Source organism: Tubulanus polymorphus, chromosome 9 (genome assembly GCF_964204645.1).
Source record: "Tubulanus polymorphus chromosome 9, tnTubPoly1.2, whole genome shotgun sequence".
Taxonomy (NCBI): domain Eukaryota; kingdom Metazoa; phylum Nemertea; class Palaeonemertea; order Tubulaniformes; family Tubulanidae; genus Tubulanus; species Tubulanus polymorphus.
The window spans coordinates 15,540,975-15,559,616 of NC_134033.1; the positions used below are offsets into that span (position 1 = coordinate 15,540,975).

The 18,642-nt window shown below is 38.2% G+C and overlaps 1 protein-coding gene across 1 annotated transcript in view; it reads left to right on the top strand.

Annotated features, from left to right (window-relative positions):
* Positions 1–18,642, top strand: part of LOC141910651 (dedicator of cytokinesis protein 9-like) — a 43,135-nt gene that overhangs the window by 21,868 nt on the left and 2,625 nt on the right. The window contains exons 26-48 of the mRNA XM_074801364.1: positions 1,413–1,591; positions 2,232–2,508; positions 3,073–3,235; positions 3,326–3,453; positions 3,939–4,005; positions 4,094–4,147; positions 4,639–4,757; positions 6,012–6,127; positions 6,473–6,610; positions 7,111–7,167; positions 7,434–7,559; positions 7,958–8,071; positions 8,674–8,889; positions 8,976–9,033; positions 12,163–12,272; positions 12,549–12,671; positions 12,797–12,910; positions 13,003–13,146; positions 13,596–13,809; positions 14,463–14,653; positions 15,167–15,267; positions 15,672–15,810; positions 17,532–17,585. Of these exons, the coding sequence (XP_074657465.1) occupies positions 1,413–1,591; positions 2,232–2,508; positions 3,073–3,235; positions 3,326–3,453; positions 3,939–4,005; positions 4,094–4,147; positions 4,639–4,757; positions 6,012–6,127; positions 6,473–6,610; positions 7,111–7,167; positions 7,434–7,559; positions 7,958–8,071; positions 8,674–8,889; positions 8,976–9,033; positions 12,163–12,272; positions 12,549–12,671; positions 12,797–12,910; positions 13,003–13,146; positions 13,596–13,809; positions 14,463–14,653; positions 15,167–15,267; positions 15,672–15,810; positions 17,532–17,585 (3,002 nt within the window). The remainder of the gene's footprint in view (positions 1–1,412; positions 1,592–2,231; positions 2,509–3,072; positions 3,236–3,325; positions 3,454–3,938; positions 4,006–4,093; positions 4,148–4,638; positions 4,758–6,011; positions 6,128–6,472; positions 6,611–7,110; positions 7,168–7,433; positions 7,560–7,957; positions 8,072–8,673; positions 8,890–8,975; positions 9,034–12,162; positions 12,273–12,548; positions 12,672–12,796; positions 12,911–13,002; positions 13,147–13,595; positions 13,810–14,462; positions 14,654–15,166; positions 15,268–15,671; positions 15,811–17,531; positions 17,586–18,642) is intronic.

Consider the following 18,642-nt stretch of genomic DNA (forward strand, 5'->3'; position numbering starts at 1 on the left):
CATGGTAACAATGTTCAAATCCAAGAAATTTGACAAAATGGAGGATTTTCTCTCTCATTCAACTGGACTTAAGGAGTCTTTTTGCCAATCCATCTAATTGGTACAGAACTGGAAATATATCGGATATTCAGTTGTTGTCCGCGATTTTTGGCATTCTGTTAAGACATAAATGAGGTATGTACCCCAAAAAGTAAGCAAAATATCCCAGAAAAACAGGTCTCATCAATTAATAAATAGACATTAGTTGCTGCCAGTCGCAATAGCACGCAGGTCGGTTGCGACGGTCGCGTCGCGTTGCAGAAAGTAGAACATGTGCGACTCATTGCGACTGGCGTCGCTGGCAGTCGCAACCTGTCGCTGGCAGTCGCAATGTAGCGTAGGTCGGTGAGTCGTTGCGACGCGATCGTCGCTGGCGGTCGCAGTGAGTCGCGTCGCAGTGAGTCGCAAGCCGTCGCAAGGCCGACCTACGCCCGCCTTAACGTAACGTAGTATTGTGTCGTATGGATAGACGCTTCACATGCTTTGTCATATGTACTTTCAGTACTTTGTTGTACGCTGATATTCTCGACTCTTCGAAATTGTTCGTTGTCTTAAATGTTCTCAAAGTATGAAGAAATTAGTGAAAAACCAATATTCGAAATATTTGTCGAAATTCTTTCCCTCAAAAAGTCAGACCTATTTGCCTTCCAAATATCAACCACTCCATAATCATTTTGATCATTTCTTTAAAAGCGATCATCCTTTCCAATTGCTTTATTCGTGGCTTTCGCGATATGCTTTATCTGAACATCTAGCTTTGTGATTTAAGTGTTATACGTATTTGGTCAGCTATATAGCAATTCACAGCTAAAGGGTTAAAACGACTCGGTCAAGTCAATTTCACAAAACAAGGGATTGATTTGAATGAATAATAAGAAAAGAAGTAAGTCATTAGTTACCAATCATAATTTTGTATTTGTGGGACTAGACAAGGGGTCAGATGTTGCACAGTAATGGCTAAGATCAAAAACAAGTCTAAGACAATGTTAGTTCTAACTACAAGCAATTATCTGAACGACAGATTCAGATAATTGCTAGTAGGTTCTAATAACTTAAGCTCATTTGGCTTCTATAGCCAATCTAACAACTTAAGACCAGTCTAAGCTCATTTTGGTTCAAAAGCCAATTTAACAACTTAAGACCAGTCTTTATGACTTTAAGACCACTTATTGACTTAAGTCGAACTGGTCCCTAGGCCCTGGGCCGGTTCCATAGTAGAAACTTAAGTCCAAAGGTGATCTTTACTCTTTTGACCGATCTTTAGTCTAAGCCATAACTATGGAACCAGCAGGGGATAAATCCTTAAATTCTCCTTTTTTCAAAACTTGCTCATCGTATCCTAAACAATTCTCACTAATTTTTCCTCATTTCAGATTTGAAACACGACTATCAGCTGTCTGAGGAATATCGGTGTAATCACTTCCTCACCGGTTTACTACTCGACGAGACGCGCTCGGCGCTGAACGAACTCTCCGACATCCGCCGATTCGCGATCGTCGTCTTACGCAACATCCTCGCTAAACATTCGTTCGACGATCGATACTCGTCGAAGGTTCGTTTCACTTATCTCCCTCTAGGGGGCGCTAAATCTATCATTCCATGGGCGAATCTATGTACATAAGCCTATCATCTGGAGAGGTTTATAGATCAAATTACTGGTACTAGACCTTTTGATGATGTCATTGGGGAGATATTACAGAGGCAATCATCTAGAAGGATCTAGGCAAATTTAATGATATCATAAGGGGTTTTATAGTGGCGGCCATGTTCGTTGGACGGTCCTATTTGTGATTGAATGACTAGGTTATGATGTCATAGGGTGAATAACTAGGTTATAGTATCATAGGGAGATTGAGCTATCGGTTCTGGATGGGCAACTATCTTATCTGGCAGGGGGTCTACAAACACTTGGCGATTTGATGATGTGATTGAGTGAGATTCATCCATCTTTATCTAAATTCTGAATTCTCTTCACAGCAACATCAATATTTCATTTATGTAAACACTAGGCAATTTGATGATGTCATAGGGTATATCCAGGAGGCGGCCATTTTATCCTGAATTCTGAACTCTCTTTACAGCAACATCAATATTTCATCTATATAAACACTTTGATGATGTCATAGGGTATATCCAGGAAGCGGCCATTTTTTCCTGAATTCTGAACTCTCTTTGTTTCTTTCTCTCTGCAGCAACATCAGAGTCGTATCGCGTCGTTGTATCTGCCGTTGATTTCTGTTATTCTCGAAAATGTCAATCGTTTGAACGCGAGAGACCGTCGTAAAGTCGGGCAGACGCCGAACAACAATGAATCACAACAACAGCAACAACAGACGGCGGCGATAGAAACGCCGGACACTCCGAATAAATCAGCGACACTCACACACTCTCGCAGTAATCTGACGGTCGATCAGAATTCAAATAGTCCGGCGTTAAAACGCGATTCTAAAGTGCTGGCAATGATAGCCTGTAAGTCTATTTACATCAATATCCGGTCGGTTATTATCGATATTTTATGAATCCATTCGAACAGGGGCGGATCTAGGGGGAGACCTGCTTTCCTTAAGAGATTGTCCTTTTTAACAAGATAGACATCTTCGAAGTCAAAACCTTCAAACACTCCCGTCTGAAAATGCATCTTTTCCAATGAATTTCTACACAAATTTAGAGCACCGATTGATCAGGGGTTGATCGAGGGGAATGGTTTCTCGGGTATGGACCTCTGCCTTTGACTTCGAGATTGCTCTTTTTTGTCGAGATCCCTGCAAATTTGATGCTCATTCTCTCAGAAATTGCATCTTTTTCGATGGATGTCTGCAAAAATTTCAAATGCTTAAAAGGAACTCCGCTTGGAACCTTGGAACCACTGCAACTCCTTTACCCGATGAAAATATTTTTCTCCTGGATTATACACCGCATACCCTTCCAATTTTCCTAGATCGGCCCCCGTAGATAGGTTACAGCCTTGAGATAGAAACTCCCGTAAAAAAAAAAAAACATTAAGATTTGTGTCGTCATGTTTCATCGTAACAGCGCCGGGATTGGATCTGTTGGACAGTAAAGGGATCGCCGGGTCGACGACCTCGTTAATCAGTAACGTGTCGTCTGCTTCTGCGTTGAATCTAGAACAATCGGGAACACTTCATAAATCGGACAGCTTTAACCAGAATGAACCGGTCGAAATCAGACATAAACGGTAAGAAATATAACCCCACCTATGAGACCATCAATTCATGTAGTGATATTCGTTTAAGATGATACCGATTTACGTTTTTATTTTGAACAGTAATGATTCGGTAGTGACACAGTCTGCAGGGGGAGGAGGTGCTGTTCTCAGAACTGATAAATTCAAATTTCAAGAAACTAAAGATCTTCTCATTGGATTCTTGTACATCGTGAAAAACCTCTCTGAAAGTAAGTTCATCTAACCTTTCATATATCTCTCGAATCTGCTCTCTTAAACTGTCTATGTCCTCAGTATAAAAACTCATGATTACAAGCTGTCAAATATCCTATGAGTTTCCTATTTAAAATGAAGAGAACTGTCACTTCAACTATAAGTCTATAACCTCAGTATAAAACTGGTCAAATATCTGTCAGTTTTCCATTTGTAATGAATAGAACTGGTCTATGAAACTGTCCCTTCAATTATAAGTCTATAACCTCGGTATAAAACTGGTCAAATACATGTTAGTTTTCTATTTGTAATGAAGAGAAATGCTCTATAAGACTTCAACTATAAGCCTATAGCCTCCGTATAATAAAACTCATGATTTCTAGCTGTTGAATATCCCATCAGTTTTCTATTAGTAGTTGCAAAGAGCTGCTCTATAAGACTGTTATAACCTCAGCGTAAATCCCATGAATATCATCTCACCGACTGTTTCTATGTATTTTAGATGTTCTACTCGGCTGGTTTAACAATTCATCCGAAAATGATATATTAGATTTTTTCTCCATAATACAGTAGGTATCTGTGAACAATCCTTTGCCAAGTTTTTTCTGGCATTGCTGACTATGTCAGTGATTTCATTTCGAATGTTTTTGTTCGTAGGGTTTCGTTGAAAAACTTTGAATACGGCGGCAGAAAAAGAATTTGTACTTTAAGGTACGTTGTCATTCCATACATGGTTCCCAGGGTACCTGGAAAATGGGAAACACCCGATATTTCAACTTAATACTTCCCTGTCTGGAAATATTTGGGAATCTGATAGATTCTCCTCTAATCCTGGAAATATTAAGGAAATTTGGTTTATGTTGATTATGTAGCCTAGTTCCAGGATGTAAATCGCTGGCCCGAAGGGCAACTTTTCTCAGCAGTCTTTCTTGAAAATCACTTTTCCAGACTAGAATTTCGACATCCCTCTTGTGTATGATGGTATAACTTCTACGAAGAGAAAATCGAAAAAAAATCACCAATTTAATACTTTTAAATTCATGTTACTGTGGGAACAAAATTTATTCATCCAGACCTTTTCCCTAAGAAATTTATAAGCTATTCCTTGAAATACTTTTAAGTTTATGTTATATATATTTATCCAGACCTTCACTTCTAACTAAGAGATTTATAAGCTATAAATGAGTTTTGTATGATTATAGTATGATAAGTGATTCGAATGTGAAATCGAACACTTTACCGAGTAAACTACCGTCGAGGCCGTCCGCGCCGACACGCGCTATCAGTCAATATGGTGAAGCACCAGACGGAACTTATCACTGTAAGTACACAATCTATTCATCTCCAACTAATCGGCTAAAATAGACAGCGTGGTACCACTGACCTGGAAAACTCAGAGAATCAGAAAACTCGGGGAATTTGACAAATATAGGTAAAATAGGCCGGGTGTTGCTACTGACTTGGAAAACCTGGAGAATCAAAAATATCTAGAAAAAATCGGAAAACTTAGGGAATTAGGATAATGCTATTGACCACATGTTTCTTTATCAATACGTAATTCCATGAATGATGAATGAATTGTAACATTCTTAACCGAGAAATTCCTCGGGATTCACTCGGGGAATTTTGTGTAATCACATGGAAATGTCAGGTAAACGTCAGGGAATTTGTGAATTGGTGATGCCACCCTGATAGATACGAGCATAGTTGCGCCAACAATTTGGAGAAGGGTATAGGAGGGATAATTTGACCAGTTTAAGGAGGAGGGTACTTTGATCTGTTTGAGAATTGCGGCTCCAATGGTATATGAGTGACGGTAAGTTTTAACTTAGAAAGTATTTTGAGGTTGGGTCAAATCTACTTCTATTCCGGGGTGGAGTACTGGAGTCGCTGATGCACTATTCATTTCGGAGAATTATGCTTTATTTTCAACAGGGCTTGCATTATTAACGTTTGCAGCAATCGGCAGTGGTACAGTTGAATTACCTCAATCACCACCATGCATGCATCCAAAATAAACCCCGGTTTTTCTTGCGTTTTTTGTTTTTATTTTATGTTTTACCTGGGTTTTTAGCTAAATGGCGCAAGCAATGTAAGTCTAGTACACGAAATAAAAAACTTTTTTTGAAAACTCTTTCACGCAATCTTCATCTAAACCCTGTATACGAAAATATGAACATTTCGAACTATCATCATTTTCATTGGATGAAATATTTCGGCTTTCTTCATCTAGAGTGCGGTGTGACCCTCAGTCTACTGTCCGTTCTAACTGTTTTCTCATGGTTTCTCCTTGGTTCTTGAGATGGCTGCTTCTATGAATCCTCCTATGTCGTCGTCAAAACTTTGAGAATTCGGAAAACCTCGGTTACAAATATGTAATTGGTTATTTGTGGAGGCAGCCATATTTTTCTGGAGAGGTCTATAAATCTTTAAACTTCACAAGTATTTTTCTTACATTCAATATCGCAGTATTTATTGCTTTTCGTTGCGGTTTGAGGGAAACATTTATTATTTTCAAATAAAACGAACGTGTCCTTATTGCCGTGGTGACCTTTAATTTTTTTTTTTTTCGTAGCTCACACAAACTCTGAATCGGAAGGAATCTATCGTACAATTCTCGAAGCAAATCTGGCATCGGAAATTGGTCTGGTAACGCTAGACGTGGTTAGTCTTTACTGCAACAACTTTAGGGTAAGGAAAAACATTTTTCACATAAATTAGAAATCTTTCAAACGGTGATAGTAGAATTTGAGGATATCAGGAACTGTTTTGATATGTTCGTTGATATTTTCAGGATCAGTTGATATTTCGTCAGGGGGTGATAAATATTTTGATATGTTTGATGATATTTTCAGGATCAGTTGATATTTCGTAAAGGGGTGATAACTGTTTTGATATGTTTGAGGATATTTTCAGGATCAGTTGATATTTCGTAAAGGGGTGATAACTGTTTTGATGTTTGATGATATTTTCGGGATCAGTTGATATTTCGTAAAGGGGTGATAACTGTTTTGATATGTGTGTCGATATTTTCAGGATCAGTTGATATTTCGACAGGGTGATAACGGCGTGATGCTGAAGATATTCGATATTTACGTATCGTTGGTACAACCGACTCAATCTGAACAGTTGCTCAAACATGTATTCGCTTCTTTACGTGCTTTCATACACAAGGTAACTAACCTACCGTACATGATATTTATCGATTGTTAAAACTTGTTTTCCTGCGATATTTGGAGTATTTGCTTCATTTGGGTTCAAACCATGACAGCAAAAATCTATGGTTCAGGCAGAACCATCGATATCATAAAAGTACTGTACTGATTTAAAGGGTTGCCAAAGAGTATTCCTTTACTCAATTTGAATCACCGAAAAAGTTCCCGTTTTGTGAAATGTCTAAGGTTTGAATGTTGAATACTTGAACATATCCCATGAATATTGCTCAAATCACCCTTTTAGATCACTGTTTACATGAAGTGATTAGTATTGTACTATTTGCCATTCGTAATTCCCATCCCATTCATGGTGTCAAGTATTATTTAGAATTGCGTTCATTGGTAGGGGGTTTGAAAATCCACAATTTATGACCCAGAAGCTAAAATATCTGACCCAAAACTGACTTCATATCCAAGTTATTTGTATATTTAGAATGTTCAATCCTTTCTATTGTACAGTTTCCTGTGGTGCTGTTTCACGGCAATGCTGACATCTGCGGAAAACTGTGCAAAGAGGTAAAACACAAGTTGAAATTCAAGCTTCTTTTAACGAATGTAATATTAGAATATGTTTCCTACAGCTGATAGTTTATTCATTCTACATTTCGACTTTATTCATTCTACATTTTGACTATATCGTAACAGGCATCTTCAGCCAGACTGATTACTATATCTATCTGATCACTGGCAGACTGATCACTATTATCATCATAGCACGGACTCAGATTGTGTCGTTAATAGTTTTAATGAATGTATATTGAACGTTGAATATTGATTTGTAGATATTGCGATGTTGTAATTCGAAATTACGATCGATCAGAAACGAAGCGTGCGCTCTGATGTATCTATTGATGAGGAGTAATTTTGAATTAACGGGGAAAAATGGATTCACGAGAGTTCATCTTCAGGTACGTTAAGCGTTTCGACGAGATCCATTTATAATGGGATTAGGTTGATGAATTCAGTAGTTGATGTCCTACTGCACATCAGCACACCTGGTGGATCCTCACTTGCCACAAGTGGAATCCTATAATTGCTGCAGTAGTACATATCCTACTGCACACTAGCAACACCTGATAGATCCTCACTTGCCACAAGTGGAATCTTCTATTGCTGCAGTAGTGCATATCCTACTGCACATTAGCGACATTTGGTGGATCCTCACTTGCAACAAGTGGAATCCTCTACTGCCACAGTCGACTGCATTGGATATACTTTTTAAACATCTTTTAATTAAACTGCTAAGAAAATGTATTTGAGAAAGTCAGTAAATTCTGTTTAATTCAGATTATGTTTAATTTTTCAGACGATAATATCAGTATCGCAGCTGATCAGTGATGTTACAGTATTGAGCGGTTCCAGGTTCCAGGATAGTTTATCCGTCATCAACTGTTACGCCAACAACGACAAAGCTTTACAGGTAAGAACAGATCAGTTGTAGAGTAGTTGCGTCTACAAATAATTACGGCTGGAAATGATTTGAAAATCTTGAAAAAGTCTGATGATCCCTACCCTAGGTGATGCTTCTTTATAATAATCATCATATTTTATGAACTGATGAGACTGATTTCAATGAAACTTTGTATGCTTCATGGGACCAACATTTACATCAAATTGGCAGAAAACCTGTTATAGCTGCTTTGCTATCATTTGTTTTCAAGCCTCGTACTGCATGGACTGATGCACCTTTAGGAACCTTGATGTTTTAAAAAATCTGAACTTTTTTTTAGATGAAAAATATTTCTTCAAGACTTATCTAAGTTCAACGGTTATCTCTTTGAGTTCTACCATTATGTCCTTAATTGAACGATGATCTGTTGAGTTAATCGTATACTACTTGAGCATAGTCTTAATTCTGTGGCCTCAGGACCTGGTTTCACAGTTATAACATATTCAAAAATTGGATTGAATCTATCAAAAACCGTCTTGATCTGATTGGGTCAAAAAGAGTTCATGTCTGAGCTTTCCGACGATTATCAATAGATGGTACCAGTAGACGATGAATTTCTTTTCTAATTGCAGCAAACGCGGTTTCCGTCGGAAGTGAAAGATTTGACGAAACGAATTCGTACGGTTTTGATGGCGACCGCTCAAATGAAGGAACACATGAACGATCAGGAGATGTTGATAGATTTACGATACAGTCTAGCTCAGTCTTACACGAGTACGCCGGAGTTACGTAAAACATGGCTCGATTCGATGGCTCGAATTCATTCTCAATACGGCAACTACTCCGAAGTACGTTCAAAAAATAAATCGTCGAAGTCATTAACAATGAGAAAATCGGCTCATTTCTAAATGTTTTTTGCTTATTTTGTTCATAGGCAGCCCATTGCTATCTTCATGTAGCAGCATTAGTCGCTGAGTACTTAAAACGCAGAGGTGAGTACCTGTTAGCTATGTTTTTGCACTGAAATCAATACTCGTAGCTGAATGTCGGGTACTCATAATCTAACTTCGTTGATTATTCCTTGTGCTCATGAGATTAATGCAATTTTAGGATCTGTTTCATTCTCACAATCTTCCTAATCACAGAAAAAACTCTTAACATAATCCAACTAGAATTTCACTAATAACTACTTGCTTGTAATTTCTGCTATCCACCACTATTTTGCTTAAGAGGAATAGATTTTACTAACTATTTATTATTCAAACTTAAATGAAAATTTGATCATGAATCAAATTAAATCCATAACTGTGAAACAAGATATTGTGCCAAGACCTATAATTTCTTGTCATTGGGTTGTGCAGAGTCCTATAAGTGCTCGAACTGTGTCATCATTGGTTTATGACGCTGAACCCAGTTTTAGAGTTAATTCTCAGATCATTATCACTCAAAGGGTCATTAACTGAGAACTGCGGAACTGACTCCTGTGAACACATACTCGGTCTTCACGTGGTGTAATTAACTCAATTGTTTTGAATCTTTGTTTTTCGATCGTAGGAAAGCTACATCGTAAGTAACCACAGCTATGAACACTAACCGGTATATCGTACTTATCAACTATATGCAAACGGAATGAATAATCCGACAACGATGATATTTCAAAGTTTACTTATCGAGCAGTTTCGAGGTTTATCTAAACAAATAGTAATTATGCCTGTAGATAGGATTTGGGGAGCGGTGTGGCCGAGTGGTTAGAGCGTTCGGCTCTGGGAAGCCAGGTCGTGGGTTCGAACCCCGTACATTGCCGTAGTGTCCTCGGGCAAGACACTTATCCTCATTGCCTCTCTCCACCCAGGAGTAAATGGGTACCTGGCCTGATAGATGCGTTTGTTAGCAGCACGGTGTTACTTCTCTCCGGGAGAGATGCCTGATACATGTTAGAGTATAAAAATTGGCCGGGGTAATAATACTGAAAATGTAAAGCGCTCTGAGCAGCCTGGCTGGATTTAGCGCTATATAAGACACATATTATTATTATTATTATTTAGTTTAATTTCAAAACGGTCAGATGAATATAGTTTGAAATATCATTGTTGGATTGTTCATTATCTTCATCATTGAAGATTCATCAGTTTATCCATCATATTGATGTACATGTTTTGTACAGTGTTTGAAAAAGCATTAACCGGGCTAAGAATTATTGAAATGAACAATTTAGACACATGTTTGGTGCCATCAATTTTGACCTTTGGAGTTCACTTATTTGCTATATATGACTTACTACATACCCTGGTTAATGTCATTAGTATTACAGGGCTGCCAACCCTCCCGAATTATTCGGAATCCTCCCGATTTGCGTGAAGAAATTCCGACGATACGATCGGGTATACAAAATTCCGACTTTTTTTTTCTTTTTCGGCGATGTCCGATTTTCCACCCGCCAGCGCGATGTAACAAAATATGATGATTTGGTAGAACAGAATTGAATAGGTGGGGAATTTATATGCACGCCCGCGGTGGATGAGTGCGTGGCTATATACTGTGTACGTGGGTCAGGCGATAAACAGCGCTTACTAGCGCGCGCGTGCGTGCGTGTGTGTGTATGAGAGTAGCTGTGTTATTGATTTTATCTACGCATGGCGTACGATTATTCCGTAGTAGGAGAGCAGCTTTTTAATTTGTTTCAAGAATAAAAATAAAGTTCATTCGTTTTAAAATACGTTGTTTTCAATCATTTTTGTGAAAATATTATGACATGTGGCAAAATGTGATTGTTATTGTCAAATTGCTCCGCATCGTTTCGGAGAAGAATCGGTTTACTGCGGTAATTAGCTCGTTTTCGCAGCGCGATTAGCATTCGAAGATCCGGGTTAGATTTCAACGTGTGGACTCTTTGAAATGTTTCGGTAAGCAATTGCTTTGCTAGTTTGAACCTTAATGTTGTCACTCTTGTGTTAGTTTGATTTAAAAAGATAATTTAAGATGCTTTTGAGCAGTGCATCTCAAAGTAAACTTTTAGTTCGCATATTTGGCAGATGGCAGCACCATCGAGTAGCATGTAGATTTAGAGACTTTTTACTGTTTGTATCTTTCAGTTCTGTACGTGGAGTCTCTCTTGGACAGTATCATGGAATTGATGCTGGAAATGGATATATTCGCATGACAGCTGTATAGTGTTATGTAATTCGTTTGACAATTTATGCCAGTTTTATGTTCTTATTTTTTAGTCTATTGTATATTTTTGATAAACACTGTTGATTTTTATCTTTCATAAAATAATAAAGAAAAAATACATTCTGTAGAATTTGCTGATTTTTTATTTTGCTAATAATTCCATATTTTCATATCCAGCTTTCATATATTACACGTGAAAGGTATTCCTAATTGAAAGCAAAATATTCCTACTTGGAAAAGTCACAATTTCTTCGGTTTCGATATATTCCTATTGAAACCTTCAATATTCCTAATTAATCTGCCATTCATCCCTAAATGGAATTTTGAAAGGTTGGCAGCCCTGGTATTAAGGAGGTGCCCGAATTCATTTCTTTACCTCCAAAACAGTTGATATTGTATTTTTTTGTGTTGTTTTTGATATTGTCACATTATTCAGTTATGTTATCGTGGGGATGATTCATAAAGTACCTCGGCTCTGCTCTGTATTATCTGAAGCCTCTCATAGGAGACGAGGCCTATGTTTTGAACTCTCCCTGAATGCATTCTTTATGGACATCCCCTACGTAGATGCATGCTGCCCGTATCCCCTTTAAACATCTCCGGCTTACAGCACTGCCATATTGTGAACATAGCTGTAAGTGATATACAACCAATGCCACCTGGTGTTTATTCTGTAAACCGTTGTGTGTCTTTGAAAGGTGAAGTGATTGCGGTGATTCTTTATTCATTCGTTTCCAAAGTTTTCAAAATATTTTCTAAAACCATGTTTTCTGTGTATGAGTATGTGAACAGCTTTTTGGTGATCGTTGAAGAAATTGGAATAATCGATGTTCAAATTAAAGTCTTTAACTCTTGGTCGAGCAAACTGGGAATTTGAGATAGATTAAGAGATACCTCACTAAGGTCTAGGAATTTCCGTGGTTTATCGATATATGTTTGTTTATTTCAAGGGGTTTATCCGCAAGGATGTGCTGCATTCAAACAAATATCGCCGAATATCGAAATGGAAGAATCGGGAATCAAAGATGATTCAGGGATGGAAGATGTACAGTATTCGGAGGTGAGAATTATATATCGTATACCAGCTGCTTCTTAGTTCAAACTCTGGAGTCAAAATAAATTTTTTGCACAGTCAGGATTTAGAAATGAAACCATTCTAGGCATATCTTAGGTTAATAAGCAATCTAAACTACTTCAGACAAGATCATTTTGGTTCCATAGACAATCTAATAACTTGAGACCAGTCTAAGCTTATTTTAGTTCTATTACCAATCTAACAACTTAAAATCAGACTTAACGATGATTTAACTCTGAGACCAATATGAATTTTTTTCAGGATACCCTTGTTGATTTGCTGGAAGAATGTGCAGAAATGTTTGAGAAAGCCGAACGCTATGAAGTGATGGGTGATCTGTATAGACTAGTTATACCTATTTACGAGGCGCAAAGAGACTTCCAGGTAAAAACTATTGACTCGGTGCTGGTCAAATCAGTTTGTCGCTCCACAATAAACCTACCCAGTTGACCATTTAGTACACCCAGCGTTATAGGGTATGAAAGTAATATATTTATTTGTCGTTATAGAAACTAGCCGATACGTATTTGAATTTACACAGAAACTACAGTAAAGTAGTCGAAGTGATGCAAACCGGTCGTCGACTGCTCGGGAAATATTTCAGAGTCGCATTTTTCGGACAGGTAGGTTAAAAAAATATGTTCGAAGATTTTCAGTAGTCTTTACCGAGTTTCTGTCCTTTCCATACAGCACCCGATCTATATATTTGTAACAGTTGTTTGAAGAGGAGAACGGACGGCAGTATATCTACAAAGAACCGAAGGTCACCTCATTGTCGGACATTTGCGAACGTCTGAAAAATCTGTTCACGGATAAATTCGGTAAAAACACCGTCAAACTGATCATGGATTCGAAAAAGGTGAGGAAAAGCTTTGTTTAATGAGTGTATGGAGCTTGGAAAACCGACTAGTAGTGCCCCTGGTGGATCCTCAATTGCCACAGTAGGCAAAACTTGTAGATAGCGATTGCAAGCTTGGAAAACTGACTACTAGTGCAACTGGAGTAACCTGAATCACCACAGTTGGTAAAACTTGTATATATTGATTGTAAGCATGGAAGATTGACTACTAGCACCCCTGGTGGATCCTCTATTGCCACAGTTGACAAAACTTATATATTGAGTCAGAGTGTGAGCATAGAAGACTGACTACTACTGCCCCTGGTGGATCCTCTATTGCCACAGTTGACAAAACTTATGTATAGTGATTGTAGGGTTTTAATACTAACTACTAGCGCCCCTGGTGGATCCTCTATTGCCACAGTTGTTTTATATTTATCGTGATGCGATTGTTATTGTACTCATTTCAGGTGAATGTCTCGGAATTGAGCCCGAAATTGGCGTACATTCAAGTGACGTACGTCACCGCTCATTTCGAGGAACATCAGGAACAGAATCGCGTCACCGACTTCGAACGTAACAACAACATTAAACATTTCATGTTCGAAACGCCGTTCACGAGAAACGGAGATCGAGCGCGCGGCGAAATCGAGGATCAGTGGAAAAGACGGACTGTACTTACGAGTAAGTAATCCATTTATGAGTCCGGACTGATGTTAAAATGTTTTCGGTGAATTGAATTGATGTCAGGATCGGCAGTAGCATCAAATTGTCATCAGATAAGTCGTCACATTGCTCAGTTGGTTGAGTGGAGGACTGGGAACCAGGAGGTCCCTGGTTCGAAACCACCTCTGGCATTTGCTGCCGAGACACATACATGGACTAAGCTCTGCTAACTTAGTCAGGTTGTGAGTCATAACAACCTATAAAAAGGTCCTGGCCGTCTCTTAAGACCCACTAGGGTTACACTGTTACTTGCAGTTAGTATGCTAAACTTCTAAATATTTCTGAAGTTGTACCTATTTTTGAGTCCTAATTGGTAATTTCAATTCTATAACTAAGTGAATGTTCTCATTTGGATATCCATAATTACTGGCTCCAAATTCAAAATTAAGACAAGTCTCAATAATGTATGAAGTGTATTTTGGTCTGTGGAACTGAGATCCAGGAGTTTCCTCTTCTTTCTAATTTCTTTGCGCTTCAATTTTCTAAATTTTTCAACAGTTCTGTTTGGTTAAAACAATTCAAAATCCCTCTCATCAAACGATGAAGTCAATCGTAGGCGAACTCAGTAATAAGAGTACATTAGAATTTAAGGATCTCTCATTTTTTTGTAGCTTCGAATTCGTTTCCGTTCGTGAAAAAACGAATTCAAATCGTTTCGCATCACGAGATGGAACTATCGCCGATAGAGGTCGCCATCGATACAATGCAGTGTAAAAATATGGATTTGAACGAAGTGATTTTGTTGCCAATTCCGGACATGATTAAACTTCAACTCAGACTTCAGGGATCTGTCAGTGTACAGGTAAAGTGTATTTTGTTATTAAATCACCGGCGGAGACATTCACTTGTCAGTTTAAAGCAAGTTAACATTGAATTGGATTGAATTGAAAAAAACTGGGAGATTTATGAGATATTCATGAGTTTTATACCAAGGTTGTAGACTTGTTGTTGGAACTGCTCTCTCAAAGAGCTATTCTCTTCAAATAGAAAACTGACAGATATTTGACGAGTTTTGTACTGAGGATACTTATAGTCGCAGCAACAGTCTTACAGAGCGGTTCTCTTCATTACAAACAGAAAACTGATAGGGTATTTAACAGGATATTTAGGATATTTAACAGCTAAAGATCTTTTAGGGTTGTATACTGACGTTATATACAGACTTAAAGTTTAAGTTCAAAGCCGGTGTGTATGGAGTGTTGACGGAGTTCAAAAACAAATTCAATGGTTTCAAATCTAGAAATATGGATACAATATATAAAGTTGTTCTCATAGAAATAACAATATCTATGTATGTGGCATTTGTGAATTGCAGGTAAATGCCGGTCCAATGGCATTAGCTGAAGCATTCCTGGCCAAAGAAAAAACGAAACTTTATCCGAAAAATCACGTGGAGGCTTTGAAACAAGTGTTCAGGTAAGAAATCCAGTACCACGCAAGAACCTATGACGGTTTAGGTGTCGTCTCAAATAATGGTGTCTAAAGATGATTGAATAAAGATGATCCAGCCCTGATGTCGGTTGCCCGTGTACAAGCGCATAGAGTTTTAAGTATATTCGACAGTTTTTAAACCCATACACGAGGTTGCACCTATGTACCTTCAGGATGTCCTGTCTGTGTGTAAGCCATAGATTTCCTTTGCGCTCAGAGAGTGACACTTTCTCGTGTTTTACCTAAAACTATGTTTTATGTCGGTAGATCTTTTTCACGTGCAGCAGCAATTTTATGGAATAAATTTACCTGTTAAGCCTATTATTATTTATTAATTATAATGTAAAAACAGATTTATCATGTATCTGATTTGTTTTTATTTCCTTCAGGGAATTCGTGCATTTATGCAACGCTGCGTTGATTTTAAACGCGAAACTGATCACATCGGAACAAATGGAATACCACGAGACTATGAGAGTGAATTTCAGCGAAATGGTCAATCAACTGAACGTCATATTCAACGAACAGGTCAGCGAAAAAAACACTCCACAAATTATTCATTCTCGATCATGTGATTATCTGAATCGAACACACCCTCGCCCGGCAGGGGTTCGAACCTGATGGCATCGAGATTGCCACGATACAAAACCCTGCCACGCTAGACCGAGTGTGCAGCTACATGCGCAGCTTAGATGATGTCATTATTAGCCAATCAGATATCCCATTTGATTTGGTGCCGCAAGTTTTCATGTACCTGCGCACACGGTCTAGTTTGGAAAGGTTTCGTGCTGTGGCTGAGTGTAACGATGCCATCAGGTTCGAATCCCGGCTGAGTGAGGATGATTTAAACATGGCCGCCAGTAATTTACTATACCACTTTCGAGCCAGTTCCATAGTTTTAATTTCAGATTTGACTGTGGGTTTCGAATATTTCAAATAAACTAATTCCATGGTTAACTGTGGAACTGGTTTCTTGGGCCAGTAAACGTAGTCCGAGTGTTGTGAAATCTGAAGACTCGTCTTAAGTTGTTAGATTAGCTATAGAACGAAGATGCTCTTAGACTGGTCTTAAATCTGGCCCTGGATCCAATTTCCAAAAGTTGTCTACATCTAAAGACCAGTCTGATTGGGCATAAAAACTAAGATAGTCTTAGACTAGTCTTAAATCTAAGCCATGACTGTGCAACTGGCTCCTGCTGTGTAACTCACTATAAGCACAGATCCGTTGGATGTTTATGATTTAAATGAAAGAAATTAAAAATCGTTTTTATTTCTCTCTCAGTTTTTCTTATCGCATCCACGGAAACGTTCCAGGTTCTCGATTTTACGTCGTACTTCGCGCATGTTATTTACGTATATATGTATTTTTTTACCTATTTCCTCTTTCCTTAGTTTACATACAACCTATTTCATTATCCCAGTGGTTCGAACGTGCATCCATTTCTACAATTGTAGGTTCTTTCACTTGATTCAGTTACTAGTTTGACTTACAATTATATTCAGCGGTTCTCTATGGGTCTCCTAGTGGCAACTGTACCGAACATCCCTCACCCTTGACTTAAATATCTCCCACCTATCCCCTACACCTCTTCCCTGAACCATCAGGAATGTTCCAGTCAGTGTAAAAGGTTCCTATATAAGTACCCAGCTTGCTTCTCATTGAAACCTGGGGGTTCCTTAGTTTTCCTGACTTTTGTTTGGGCATCTAGCACCAACATCCCGATTTATTTTACAGACCCTGTTCTACAGCTGAAGTTGAAGAAAAATTGGGACACTTTTGGGACTTGCTATGAGGGCAATAGATCTCGATGAAAGGGGCAACATTTGTATCCCTGACAAGAGTACTGGATCCAGTTTCAACGGTCATGAGTTAGAGTTAACTCTGAGTTAAAATTAGTTCATTTTAAATGAGTTAACTCAAATCTTAACTCACAACTGTGAAACTGGGTTCTGGGTGCTCAAGAAAGAGGGCTTCCTGGGCCGGGATGTTCTGGCAATGTTATTCATATGTGTTCGATCATAGGGGCTTCATTTAGTTAGGCTCGATGCGCGGAGTTCGTAGCTGTGAATTTCTCTGAAGAATACTAGACAATGGCCTGGATCCATGTTTAATGATCACAAAGTAGAATATAAACCGATAGCTGTAGAACTGGGTCAACGTTTTGTAAAAGTTGTCTGTCATTATCGATGTATTAAGTTGTAGTTTTTGTTGTTGTTGTTGTATTTAGTGTATTTTGTTTTCTCTATAGGTTTATGAGAATACGTGTATTGTTCAACCTCAGTCTTTGACTATTATCAGAGATGTATGTTATTCGTCTATTCTTCATTATATGCACCACGTGCTTGGCCTTTTTTTTAAAATTTAAACCTAACTTTAAATTTTTTCTTCCTTTTTCTCTATTTCGGTTGGCTTCATCGGCCACAACATGACAAAGCACTTTCGATCATACCCTTCTTGCCTGGGTTGGCACTTTTTCATTTCATCCTATTATTGGCTGGTAAAGATTGATTCTGTCCCTGGCAAGTGCGGTTATTATCATAATTATAAGCCTAATTAATTCTAAAAAAACTTTCTCAGTTTGGATTAAATGAAATTGCTGTATTTTGTATGCTCTGCAATGTGAATCAGCCAATCAAAAATCACGTCTAATACTAATCGACCAATCATTAAGCCTGTTACATATATGTCTGTCACTTTTATCCAATCGTAGACTTGCTTCTATCTTTATGCTAATTCTGAAGCTATAATTAACTTAACTAATCATCACGGGGTTAAGTGTTTAGAATGTTTCGATTGTAGGCTATATAGGGCGTTAAAATGATTAATTTTCATGCTGGCTGCAGCGTGTAAAAGATTGTAACTGTTGAATCCGTGTCTGCCCTTACAAAAGGCTGTAGAGGTCTTGATGTGCTCGACATGACTACGCCATGATCGAACATAATGACTGATGTACATGACAGACCATCGAACTTTGTAAATCTTTTACAGTCTTTAGGCCCAGTCTTATAAACTGGTGTTACCTTTCGCCCGGAGGCTAACTCAATTCATTATCAATTGAGTTAGCCCCTGGGTTTAAGGTAATACCAGTCTATAAAACTGGCCTTTGGTGTTTTTTATGGCAACAAGTCTCTCCAGCACTGGTTTGGAAGCAAACTATGACATGATGTACAAGACATCTATAGTCCTGCTGTCTCAAGGGTAAAGAGTTATTGGTCACAATCGAAGTTGTATTTATGGCACACTAAACTATTTGGAAAAACAAATGGCAACATATGAGGGGATATATGATTGCGCAACTATTCACGATAGTCTAGTCTCAAGTCCTCTATTTCATCAATTGAGACTGTTTGTATTTTGTT